The 14,110-nt window shown below is 34.0% G+C and overlaps 1 protein-coding gene and 1 pseudogene across 1 annotated transcript; both read right to left on the minus strand.

The window, feature by feature from the left end:
- Positions 1 to 7,619: 7,619 nt before the first annotated feature.
- Positions 7,620 to 8,826, minus strand: LOC120146462 (annotated as a pseudogene).
- Positions 8,827 to 12,954: 4,128 nt separating this feature from the next.
- Positions 12,955 to 14,096, minus strand: LOC120146461 (1-aminocyclopropane-1-carboxylate oxidase 1-like). The gene is made up of 3 exons (XM_039160007.1): positions 13,986 to 14,096; positions 13,664 to 13,890; positions 12,955 to 13,582 (listed from the first exon to the last, which is right to left on the minus strand). The coding sequence occupies exons 1-3, from the start codon at positions 14,088 to 14,090 to the stop codon at positions 12,967 to 12,969; spliced, it is 948 nt and encodes a 315-aa protein (XP_039015938.1). The 5' UTR covers positions 14,091 to 14,096; the 3' UTR covers positions 12,955 to 12,966.
- Positions 14,097 to 14,110: the final 14 nt, after the last annotated feature.

Raw genomic sequence — 14,110 nt, forward strand, 5'->3', positions numbered from 1 at the left:
TGGTGAGCGTAACTGCCACCTCCATTTTAAGCATCATGACCATTCGACCAAAACCCCTAAGGTCGATCATTAAAAGCCGCCATCATTCGCCATGAGGGAGATTTCCAATGTTCGTCGAATTCTTAGCGTCGTCACCATATTTTTTCTCGATTCTGGCCAATCAAGACGTTGGCTTGCCTCACTACCACCGTAGTTAAACTCCTCGTCACCGTCCGACCAGAACCCTACCAGATTCGTCGCTATCGCCACTATTTTGTCAATCGTCAGTTTGGGTAAGGTTTCGAATGTTATTTTCGGTTGATTTAAGTGGTTTTGGATTGAATATTGGGCTATTGTGGATTAATTTAAGTGTATTATTACTCATGGGAGAATCGACCATTCAAAATGGCCCTCGTCGTCGTCGACCTTGACTGAGTCAACTCGTCCGAGTCAACCCATTGACTTTGATCATTGATTTGACTGTTGACTTTGACAAAAAAATCAAAATTTCTGAAAATTCATAATTTATTGTTTTTCCGAATCTGAAGTCCGTTTTGCTAAATTCATACTCGGTGAGCCATTTTTAATGTTTTATTTTTGGATTCAATTTGGTTTCTCAATTAAATTTAGTTTCTGACGTAAATTTGGTTGCTATGTATCTGAGGAATTATTGGACGTTGAATTCATGTTTGAGAGTGATCGAATAGAGTTTAAATGTTCGATTGGTGGAGTACAAAAACTGAGGTAATACTTTACTACCTTTTGTATGTTTTCCGGAACTTATTGATAATTGGTAACTGTATCGATGAAATGATTAGTCTTTTGGGTAAAATTAATTATTTTTGGACTCAAACAAAATTTTGGTAAAAAGACAGTAAATTGTATAAGACTCAGATGTCTCACATATGAAACTAGAAGATCGATCAGAAATAGTTATTAGTGATTCATTAATAAATGAATTGACTTCAAGATATGAAAATTTTGATAAATTTCTTTAAAAGTTAAATACTAGGAATATTTGGATAAGAAATTACCAAAAAAAGCCCTATAAGGTAAAATTACGAAAATGCCCTTGTAATGTAAAATACCAAGACTTCCTCTGATGGTGAAAAATAACCCATAAAGGACATACTTGACCAATTCAAAAAAAATGCATATGTTTGGATTGAAATGAATTACCGAATTGTCTTCAAGCTATGAAATAAGTGAAATAACCTTCAATGATAAAATGATTGAAATACCCTGAACTCTAAAAGAACTAGAATACTTTGAAGCCTAATTTATCGGAAGTAATGCCATTGACAGAATTAAATGGAATGAATATAATAAGCTTAAAATATAAAAAGGACTATGGATGGCTATGATAATGGAGATGACATGAGAACTCAAAATTTGATTCGCTTGAACATTGAAATCACCGCTAAAATTCCTGATTTATTTAAAAACCCCAAAAAAACAAACTTCTACATTTGGAAATTCTTAACACGATGATATCATTGTTTTTGAATGATCATTTGAAGATTGGATTACTGGAAGTGCGACACGTCACTGAAGTATTAAAATAATGGATTATTCTCAAATTTTAAAATAACTAATGTGCATGTACCCCAAAATGACAAATAACCCTGAATACCGAGATGACCTAAACACCTTTATAACTTAGATTAAGTGAATGTCGTTGGATAGACTATGGAAACATCGATGAACCTAAATGATGTACTGCCTCTAAAGGATATGGAGCACGACCCAAGTCGTCGGACATTTTGGAATACTATTATAATGTGGAAATGAAATAAATACCAACGGAATTAGTTTCCTCAAGAACTAGTCAAGGATGATTATGATATTGATCAGATCAGTTGGTGCAGTCAGTAATAAGAAGTGAATAATATTGAAGTATCACGGTTCGAATGATTGACAAGTATCGCAGTGTTAGGATCTTTGGTTCAATTGGACTAGAAATCATGATAATTCAATATGTATATTCTTAAATACCACAAATCATTTATCTACTCTTATTAGATTAAATTACTAAGAATTCTCCAAGAATCAAATGTCTAAAATGCCACTGATTTGCATAAATGATGGGAACACTAATTTTATGTCTAAATCTTCAATAATACTGATGTAAAAGTTTCTGAATGCCTTCTTGATACTCAATTTCCTCCGAAAATATCTAAAATATTATATGATCTTGATAAATCACTTCCTGAATGATTGATGACTCTGTTACTATCCAATCTCTCTTTATAGGGATCTTGATTATGAAATCCTATTAAATTACAGAAGTTTTATGGTCCCCACTTGATAATTGCTAAGTACCTCCAAGTAATATATGAATCCTATAGTGTGTTCCTTATGTGACATGTAAATATCTTGTTTTAAAACATGATTTTTTGAAATTATTGGTTTAAAAGCGATGGTTACCTGAAATATGTTCTCTGGTTACCTATTTTCATTGTAAAATATGATCATTCTTGATTTATGGATCATGAAATCTATTGGTTACTACTTGAACTGATTTATTGGAACATTATCTGGGTAGGATACTGGAGTATGGAGGTTCATCATGGTCAAACTGGTAATTCCTTATATAGGTTCAGACTGATCGAGTTGGTAATTCTTTACGAACCTAAGGTGACCCTTGGGTAGGCTACGAGGCCTTGAGAAACTTTCTTAGGTAGGCACTCAGGCCCCAAGGTACTCCCTTGAGTAAATCATGGAACTGCATATAGTGTATGGGTGGAGGGCATTTATGTGATTTAAATAACTACATGATCATTTTTACTATATACTACTGGATCATTATTTTGATATTAAAGTTACTACTCAATTTAATTTCTACTGGTATTGTATGGGTAGGCTGGAGTATGCAGGTTCAGCTAGGTTAAACTGGTAATTCCATATATAGATTCAAACTGATCGAGCTGGTAATTCTTTACGGACTTAAGGTGGCCATTGGGTTGGTCCGAGGCCCCGAGAAACTTTCTTGGGTAGGATCTCAGGCCCCAAGGCTCTCCCTTAGAGTGGCTCCTTTGGTATGTGCTTAAGGCAAGTCCTTATAGATGTAGTTATGGGGAAACTGCATTAAGGTGTTCGGTTGAAGAGTTTTATTATGGTTTTAAAAATATGTTTTAAACTTTTACTATTTTAAAAAGATATGTACCATTTTCACTGTTTTTTGGTTGGAACACACTAGACAACCTATTCTGATTTCTTGAAAACTTGGTCCTCTGAATTTTTGTATGAATTGAAAACTTCATGGATTTTAGTCTAAGAAATATCAGTGGAACCTCAACTTATCCTAAAAACATGTAGACGTCTAAATATATAAGGACATTTTTATGTTTGCATATTATTTGCATCTCCTTCAGCATCAATTGGTAGTTCTGTATTACTGAGCTTCTCAAAACTCACTCTTTTACTCACTATTTCAGGTTAAAAGAATCAACCCAGCCCAGCTATCGGCATCAGTAAAGGAGTTTCACCAACGTTGCTTACGAAGTACAGTGTATATGATAAGGGGCATATAGGTTGTATTATGTTTTTATATCAGAGTCTGAAATATATTTTATTTCTGAATATTGTTAAATTCTACTTTTTTATTTATAAATTGTTTTATGATTTTACAAAACTGATTAAAACATTACAAAACTCAATCATATGATTTTACAAAACTGATTAAAACATATTGGATTTAAACCTTTATTTACATGCCAACCACTATCCTTATTACAAAATAAATACTATACATTTCTTTTCTGATCTGATCTGTGGAAAGGATAAACTGACCTGTCTTGCATAACTTTTACCAATTTTCCTCTTCTCGGAACCTACGCATGAAATAATCACACGCTAAGTCGTTGACTTAGCGAGGCATGAAAACATATGATATTACTCTACTCATATTAATGCATAAACAATTAATACTATCATATCATATAAAAGTATATACCATTAACAACTTATCAGTACTCATATTACTATCACTAATTTCTTTATATCCATGTAAGCATATATTGAACCTCTCTATACTCACCATCGAGCATCCATGTCATTTCACAACAGAGCACACATAGTATCATATCAAGTTATTTATTATCTTTAAAGATCATGTATTAGCCCATGTATACTTTTGAGAACTTAAGATATGTGAGTACATTGAGGTTGTACACCACTATGCTGTCACCATAGCTCGTATAAATGTCCCGAAGGACCTATCCAGAGGTCATAAAGAACCTTGGCAACTGTCCATAGGTCCCGAAGAACCTAGGTAAACTGTCCATATATTCCTTAGAACATAGATATACTGTCCATATATCCCAAAAGACATAGGTAATTCTGTCCATATGTTCCGTAGAACATAGGTAAACCCTCGATTCTTGGCATGCCAACTATACCACTAGCTCTCATATTACATAACATGGGCATTATCATTTATAACATTTCATATCACTTGTTATTTCTCTTTTGTCACATACCACATGTATATGTAAGCATATATTTCATATCATATAACATATATTGCATATTACATGTAATCACATAGATAATTTCATACGACTTATATCATTTCTCATTTGTTCGTGTACATATGTCATATCTTATTCACATATGTTCATATATACATCACATAGCACATAGAATAACATATAAACTTATACATAAATCATTTCCATGTGATTCATATATCACCTATCTCATTGCTTATATCTCTTAAGCACTTAATCACTTGTCTCATAATTTCATATAGTCACCTATCACTTATCACATGGTTTATATCTTATGATCATGTAATCATACCAAACATATTCATACATACATGTATTCATATAAATCACATGTAGAAATGCACTTACTATATAGACATATACATGTATTCATTTTATTGCTCTTATGATCACATATAATAACATATACCTATTTTTATGTACTCATGCACATATAAGAATTCTATCAATTATATAACATTTTAGGAGTCACTTCTTACCATAGTAACTCCGTCACTGGCTCATCGCAAGCCAATGTATGTTCACTAACATACGTACAATTAAATTGCACTCACCTTAGCCTTGCTTTGATTCGATCCTAATTCTTTGATTGTTCTTGAATTCGTTTAGGCTATGTATATACATAAATATAATTTCCGAAATGATTATCAGAAGCCTAAATCTTATAACTTGATATTAATAACTTAGGCTAATTTAATAAACCAAACTTCAACTTTTCTTTTAGGAGTGTACCGATTCACTATGGGTTAATCGATACACAAATTAGGTTCGAAATTCTCATGCATCGATGCACCCCTTAATGTATCGATGCATCTTCAAAATTTGTTTTAGTGCATCGGTACCCATTCATAGTGTACCGATTCACTATGCACATAACAAACTTTTTCATCAGAAAATTCATCAACTCTTCACTAAATTTCCTCATATAAAACTCACATACACATGCTTAAACTCATTTATATCCATTTATCTCATCTTTAACCTTAATATCCTCTCCTCTTTATGAACTTCAAGAATCATACCTAATTTTTAACATGTTCTAAATCCAATTCTATCACTTCATATCTCTTAATTAAGTTGATAACAAGTCATATTTAGTTTCAAATTCAACTTATCAACTATTTTCCGAAAATTCACTTAAAAACCCATTTTCTTTAATATTTCATAACTTCTTCATCTTTTGATTTTAAGATAACTTAAGTTTTCCTTAAGCTTAGTTATCATCTAATGATCAAAACCCAACCTTTAAATCAACAAATAATCAACTAATTAGAAAACTTATATTTGCAAGCTTGGCCCTCTTTCTCTCGTACATGAAAAAGAAGAAGAATATGAAGTGGAGAAAATATCTCCTCATCCTTATTCCCACCTACATATATATCATTTTTTATCATTTCCAAGTCAAATGACCATTTTGCCCTTTCATTCTTTTAATAATTACTAACAACTTTTAGAAAATATCTCCACATAAATCATTGAACTATTCAACTATTCTACTTTTATCCCTAAATTCTAAAATTTTATAATTTTGTCACTAACCCGGTATTGAGGATGTTACAATGTGCCTTAATAATTTGACTCGTATTAGATTAAAGTAAATGTATGAATACTGGGAAAAGTGTAAATCTCGAGGTGATGTTGCTTGTATAAACGAAAACAGTTATGTCTGCATGTTGCATTGAAAGTAAACAAGTGTTATTCTGATTAAGGATTGGTAATTAAGGTAAGTTTGGTTCTACGAAGAGAATTCTGTTCAAATTCTGCATATTGGCTATCTCATGGTTGCATTTGAAGGCCATATGAGAATAAAAAGAAGCAATTTGATCGTGTTCTTTTAGATGTATGGGAGATGCATATGCTTTTCTCATATGGGGATTGTTTTAGTGTTATTATTATAAAGAGGCTTAATACCAAAATAAATGCCTAAACTATACCTTCATTCTCGAATAGGTGCCTAAACTATTTTTTTAACTAATCCAGGTGTCTAATGTTACAAACGTTATCATTTTAGGTATCCGGGCCATCAAAGATGTTAATTTCTCGTTAAGTGACACATATCACAATCCGGTGATTTTGAAAATTATTTTTTTTAAAAATATTATATTTATAAAAAAATCTTAAATTATAAAAAGCCCCAAATCATATCTTTAACCAGCCGCAACCGCCTTTTCTGGCCACAACCACCGTCGCCGACGTAGTCCCTGCCATCCTCCTACTCATACGGTGTCGTAGTTGTCGTTGATTGATCGTCGAGATCACATGGGATCATGATTTTCATCCTAGGGTTCGCGGGATATAAAACGTCAATCAATCACGATTTCATGGGGGGTTTTGGTCGTCGGAGGGAGATGAGGTCGAATGGAGCTTCATTGACTGCAAAGGACGTCGATCGTAATGGTTTTAAGGATTGAAATAAAGATTTTCAACATTTTGGGGTTACTTCAAAATGTTTATGTTTTTCTTAAAAATATATAAATTTTATTTTTTATTTTTTAATAAAAATTTTAAAAGCACCAGATTGTGACACGTGTCACTGAACGAGAGAAATTAACATTGTTGATGGCCTGAACACCTAAAATGGTAACTTTTGTAACGTTAAGTAACTTGATAGATAAAAAATAATTTAGACACCTATACATGAATTTAGGTATAGTTTGGACACTTACTTTGATATTAACCCTTATAAAGAACTAGAATCCTACTATGTAGCTCGACGGGACCAAACGTTGGGCTTCGGAAATGGATAAAATTAAAAAAAAATGCAATTTACTCACTATAGTCCAACCAAGTCCCAAATACGTTTGCTTAAAATCATGCAACCGACCACTCTTTTTTAACTACTTTTCTTTTTTTAATTGTCTTGTTTCTTCTCTAAAAGGACATGAGATCCACCCACACCACTTAAAGAAAAAAAAAGGGAGAGAGAGAGAGAGATGTAAGAATTTTTTTCTTAAGCAAGTCATTACAATTTCTTTATTGATGTTTACAATATTAAAATCAAACACACACCAATGCAACTGAATCTCTGACTTCTTTTCAACTTTTTTTTTATTCACGCACACAACGCACACAACTAAAAGATAGAGCTTCTTATATATTTTCCTTTCTTTTATTTCATGGATGGAATTCCTAAGCTGTTGCAACGGGAAGAGGTGTTTCGCTGGTTTTCATGGCTTCAAGGTTCCTTGGTCTGGAATTTCAGCCCAACATATAACTTCATGTAGTCTTCAAACACAAATTTGGGGTACAATCGCCTCTCCTCTTCTTCTTTCTCCACCAGAGCCGGCGCCGGGTGGATAACGGCGTCACTTCCGGGGTTGTAAAACGAAGCTATCGACATTCGAGCTCCGTTGGTTTGGGCAATCACCCGGTGCTCCACACTCTTGTATTTGCCATTGGTGATCACCTCCAGCTGATCTCCGAGGTTGATGACGATGGAGTGGCGCATAGGAGGAACATCCACCCACTCCCCGTCTTTAAGAAGCTGAAGGCCGCTCATTTGGGCGTCTTGGAACAGCAAGATGATGCCACCGGCGTCGGTGTGAGCTCGGAGTCCCTTGATTTTATCCGGTGTCGGACACGGCGGGTAGTTGCTAACTTTGGTTCCAAATGTCGGACCTCTTGTCCCGTGGAATGCCATTTTCAAATACCCTTTTTCCAGTCCAAGATTCTCGCACAACAAATCCAGGAGCTCCTCAGCTAGTTTCTCCAATTTCAGTGCAAATTCTTTCATCACTTCCCTGCGTTATTTTTTCAATTGAACCATTATTTTCCAAACCAATTAATCCCCATCTACTACATATATGCGTGTATATTTATACCTGTATTCATGGGTGAGATCTGGGATTTCAGGCATGTTAGATTCAGGAAGATAGCGCAAGAAGAATGTACTTTACCAGTCCATATCAGTAACCTCGGCCTGGAGACCTTCAAGGGCCTTGCTTGCTACCAATTCCTTAAAACTCTGCTCCATGCATTTCTTGTAATGCTCTTTCGTCAATCTTTCAACAGTGTCCAAGAAATCATGGGGAATCCCATGGTTCAGCAGCTAAAAAAAAACCGCGCAATAGAAACAGTTCTTTTTATCAGCACAACAAATGACAGAAACATGCATTAAAGCATTAGCTTTTGAAGTTAAATACCTGAAAGAATCCCCAATTCTCACAGGCATCCTTGATTTGCTCCATGGTTGCTGCTCTTTCCTCCCCATTAAGCTTCTCTAGGTTGATCACTGGGAAAGTCGCCATTTCTCTACACAAATCTTACCTTTTTTTTTTATTGAAAATCTCTCAAAGTCTCACTCTTTTGCTTTGGGTGTTACTCTGAAAGCTTATATTGTGTTGATGCAAAGTTGATAAAGGTGTGGGAGTATTTATAGAGGTTTTCGAGGGTCATAAGTTTCAGGTGGGGTGGCAAATTCAACGAAGAAAGAAGGGAAATAATTAAATAAAAAAAACTCATTTAAAATATTTAAAAGTGGAAGGAGATGCTGTGTAGGTTAGGCTAAGAGTCATTTCATTTGAAAAGTTTTTCAAAAAATTATTGTGGAAATTCTTATTGAAAGCTTGGAATTAAAAAATTAATTATTTGATATTATTGTTAAAATAATCATTTCACAGCGATTAATATATATATATATATATATATATATATATATATATATATATATATATATATATATATATATATATATGAAGATTAAGTGGTTCCCTATATCAACCAACTTCTAAATTAAATTGATAACCACTTCCTCTTTTATAAATAAAATTTCTTTCAAAACTATGACAAATAATAGTAATGCTCATCCCCTCCGGAAATTGTGTCTTGACCTCAATATTAAATTGTAAAAAATATTTTAAATATACAAAATCAAATAAGTAAAATACAATTTTTAAAGGAACATATATTTTCTCACTAAAGATCACGATATAAGGGGGGAAAACACAAACACATTACATATATTAAGATTTAAACTTTAAATAAATCAACTAATATGGTTATCATATTATCGGTTCAATTCGAGTTTAGATCATTCTCATATCGGGTGCAGGTCGAGTTCAGATTTACAATTTTCAGGTCCAACTTGAGTTCAGGTTAACACCAGTTCGGACTCGAGTCGGTTTCGGATCACCACCGCTCAGGTCACAAATAAATTTGACTCGAGTCAGTTTTAGTCAATTTTACAAGTCGTGACAACTTTTTACATCCGTATTTGTACTAAATATATTCCATATGCAACAAGTTATGATTATAATGGTTTAATACTCATTTGCCATTGTAGCTAAAAACACATCTTTCACAGAGGATTTGTAACATCCCAAACACCGGGTTAGTGACCGAATTGTAAAATTTTAGAATTTAGTGACTAAATTAGATAAATTGAAAAGTTCAGAGACTTAAGTAAAATATTTTTTTATGTAGGACTGAATAGAAAAGGAGGAATGGAAGGTCAAAAATGGTAATTTGACAAGAAAAATAATTAAAATTTTGGTTATGATTATATTATAACCACGTGGGGATTGTAGAAGGTAAAAATCAAGATTTCCATAGCTTTTTTCCTCCTTCAGCCGTGAACTCCAATTTGAAAAGGTGAGTGTCATGGTTGTTGATTATTTATTAAATCTAAGGTTGGTTTATATTCTTGATATAATATTTAAGCTTAAGGAAAACTTAATTAAAACCAAAAGATGAAGGAGTTAGGAAAGATTTAATATAATAGGTAGTTAAGTGAAATTGTAGAAATGAGTTAGGAAGTGAGTTTGGAGATTAAATTTGACTTGTCACCAGTCAGAATAAGAAGTATAAATTGTTAGAAATGAAATTAGAACATGTTGGAAATTTAGTAAGATTCTTGGTTTCAAGAATTAAGAGGATATTTTGAAGATAATGAGGTGTTATATGGATATAAGATGGTTTGAGTAAGTGTAGTTAAGTTTAATGGCATGAAAGGAGTTAAAAATGAAAGGTTTAGGTTGGTAATGGTAAATATTCGGGTTAAATGAGTGAATTTTGGGTTAGGAGTATTGGTATTGATTTATCCAGTACCGATACTTCAAAGAGAACTGAGTGATATTTTAGGTATAGGTATCGATACTGGTTGAACAGTATCGATACTGGTTGAACATATCGATACCATAAGTCAAAAGTGGATAAGTTATTCAAGGAGTATCAATACTTAAAGGGTAGTATCGATACCAAGGGTTCCAATACCATTAGGCGAGTATTGATACCATTTTTGAAATAGAATTCCAGAACCAGGAAAGGGTATCAATACCAAGGAACAATATTGATACCATAGTAAAGGAAGTATCAATACCATACCTTGGGTACCGATACTACTCAAAGTAGAAATTTAAATTAAGTACTTCTTTTAGCTTAGGTTATTAAGGATCGAATTATAATGCTTAGAATTATGATATTCATATTAAATGTATAATTGTGTAGATATCGAGCATAAGTAAGTTCCGGAACGATCGAAGAGTTAGGAACGATCAAGAGAGAGATAAAAGTTATAGAAGTTGATCGGACTCAATGAGACTAAGGTTAGTGCATACTATAGTATAGATGTTGTTTTATGGAAACATGACTTGTGATAAGTCTATTTCCTATGTTTGATTTCATGGTTCAATAGTTATGAACATATGCATAAGTGACATATGTTTCTATGTTATGATATATGTTATGGGATCTATATGAACATAAGAGAACAAAACATAAACTATATGATATGAGATAAATGATTATATGTACATATGGTATATGTTATGAGATAAAACATATGTGATTACATGAGAAATTTTATGAGTTATATGGATACATGTATATGTGATGAATTAGTTGACTATATGAACATACGAAACATATAAATGTTCAAGCCCTTGTTATGTGATATGAGAGTTATGAGTATAATTGGCATGCCAAGAGTCGAGGGTTCTACGAGGTCATTCGGGACATATATGAGGTCATTCGGGACAATTTTACATGGCATTTAGTGCAAATTTATACGAGCTGTGGTGACAACATATGTGCACAACCTCAATGTACTCACATACCTTAAGTTCTCAATAATGTACATGGGAACATAAAAGTTAAAAAAAGAATTACCTTTATAATAAGATGACATGTTATTCGTTAAATGTATGATTATATATGTTATTGTTGAGTAGTTATATAATGATTGTGATTACATGCTGAAATGATTGGATTGCATGTTCATGACTTAAGTATTGCATTAATCTACTGTATGCCTCACTAAGTCTGTGACTTAGCGTGTGAGTGTTTCACAAGTAGGTACCAAGAAGCAGGAAGATCAGAGTTAGGATCTATTAAGGCATCATACCTTTTTCAGAAGATTAGATCAGAAGTGATTCAAACAGTATGTCATTTTGTTGTATTAATTATGTTGGCATGTAATCAAGTTTAAATCACACATGCTCTGATCGATTTTGTAATATTTTGATTATACTTATGTAAATTAGTTCACTTGTATTTTAATGAAAATTTAAATTTTCCATTATTTAGTAAGAGAAAATGTTTTGAAAAGTCAATGTGACACCTCAGATTCGTATCCGAGTCGAGTACGGGTTGGGGGTGTTACAGGATTCCAAGTGAAGAAGATGTTCGATCTTTTAGTTCCATTTTGATTACTTAGTTCAATTCTTATATGGGCCAAATCTGTCGTTAATGACATATTGACATATTGGCCATCTCATGGTTGCATTTGAAGGTCATATGGGAATAAAAAGAAGCAATTTGATCGTGTTCTTTTAGATGTATAGGAGATGCATGTGTTTTTCTCATATGGGTTTGTTTTAGTGTTATTATTATAAAGAGGCTTAATACCAAAATAAATGCTTAAACTATACCTTAATTCTCGAATAGGTGCCTAAACTATTTTTTTGACCAATCCAGGTGTCTAATGTTATAAACGTTATCATTTTAGGTGCCCGGGCCATCAATGATGTTAATTTCCCGTTAAGTGGCACATGTCAGAATCTAGTGATTTAGGTATAGTTTGGACACTTACTTTGATATTAAGCCTTATAAAGAACTAGAAACCTACTACGTAGCTCGACGGGACCAAACGTTGGGCTTCGGAAATGGATAAAATTAAAAAAAATGCAATTTACTCCCTATAGTCCAACCAAGTCCCAAATACGTTTGCTTAAAATCATGCAACCGACCACTCTTTTTTAAGTACTTTCTCTTTTTAATTGTCTTGTTTCTTCTATAAAAGGACATGAGATCCACCCACACCACTTAAAAAATAAAAAAAAGGGAGAGAGAATGAGAGAGATGTAAGAATTTTTTTCTCAAGCAAGTCATTACAATTTCTTTATTGATGTTTACAATATTAAAATCAAACACACACCAATGCAACTGAATCTCTGACTTCTTTTCAACTTTTTTTTATTCACGCACACAACTAAAAGATAGAGCTGCTAATATATTTTCCTTTATTTCATGGATGGAATTCCTAAGCTGTTGCAACGGGAAGAGTTGTTTCCCTGGCTTTCATGGCTTCAAATCTGGGTTCCTTGGCCTGGAATTTCAGCCCAGCATATAACTTCATGTAGTCTTCAAACACAAATTTGGGGTACAATTGATTCTCCTCCTCTTCTTTCTCCACCAGAGCCGGCGCCGGGTGGATAACGGCGTCACTTCCGGGGTTGTAAAACGAAGCTATCGACATTCGAGCTCCGTTGGTTTGGGCAATCACTCGGTGCTCCACACTCTTGTATTTGCCATTGGTGATCACCTCCAGCTGATCTCCGAGGTTGATGACGATGGAGTGGCGCATAGGAGGAACATCCACCCACTCCCCGTCTTTAAGAAGCTGAAGGCCGCTTACTTGGGCGTCTTGGAACAGCAAGATGATGCCACCGGCGTCGGTGTGAGCTCGGAGTCCCTTGATTTTATCCGGTGTCGGACACGGCGGGTAGTTGCTAACTTTGGTTCCAAATGTCGGACCTCTTGTCCCGTGGAATGCCATTTTCAAATACCCTTTTTCCAGTCCAAGATTCTCGCACAACAAATCCAGGAGCTCCTCAGCTAGTTTCTCCAATTTCAGTGCAAATTCTTTCATCACTTCCCTGCGTTATTTTTTCAATTGAACCATTATTTTCCAAACCAATTAATCCCCATCTACTACATATATGCGTGTATATTTATACCTGTATTCATGGGTGAGATCTGGGATTTCAGGCATGTTAGATTCAGGAAGATGGCGCAAGAAGAATGTACTTTCCCAGTCCATATCAGTAACCTCGGCCTGGAGACCTTCAAGGGCCTTGCTTGCTACCAATTCCTTAAACCTCTGCTCCATGCATTTCTTGTAATGCTCTTTCGTCAATCTTTCAACAGTGTCCAAGAAATCATGGGGAATCCCATGGTTCAGCAGCTAAAAAAAAAACCGCGCAATAGAAACAGTTCTTTTTATCAGCACAACAAATGACAGAAACAAGCATTAAAGCATTAGCTTTTGAAGTTAAATACCTGAAAGAATCCCCAATTCTCACAGGCATCCTTGATTTGCTCCATGGTTGCTGCTCTTTCCTCGCCATTAAGCTTCTCTAGGTTGATCACTGGGAAAGTCGCCATTTCTCTACACAAATCTTACC

Source organism: Hibiscus syriacus, unplaced genomic scaffold, assembly GCF_006381635.1.
Source record: "Hibiscus syriacus cultivar Baekdansim isolate YM2019G1 unplaced genomic scaffold, ASM638163v2 tig00110926_pilon, whole genome shotgun sequence".
Lineage (NCBI taxonomy): Eukaryota > Viridiplantae > Streptophyta > Magnoliopsida > Malvales > Malvaceae > Hibiscus > Hibiscus syriacus.

Bases quoted from the DNA above. Each gene is read 5' to 3' on its own strand.
- LOC120146461 (XM_039160007.1), bottom strand. From the start codon at position 14,090: ATGGCGACTTTCCCAGTGATCAACCTAGAGAAGCTTAATGGCGAGGAA. The intron at 13,891-13,985 runs GTATTTAACTTC...TTTTTTTTTTAG, and splicing joins AGAATTGGGGATTCTTTCAG to CTGCTGAACCATGGGATTCC. The intron at 13,583-13,663 runs GTATAAATATAC...AAAATAACGCAG, and splicing joins GATCTCACCCATGAATACAG to GGAAGTGATGAAAGAATTTG.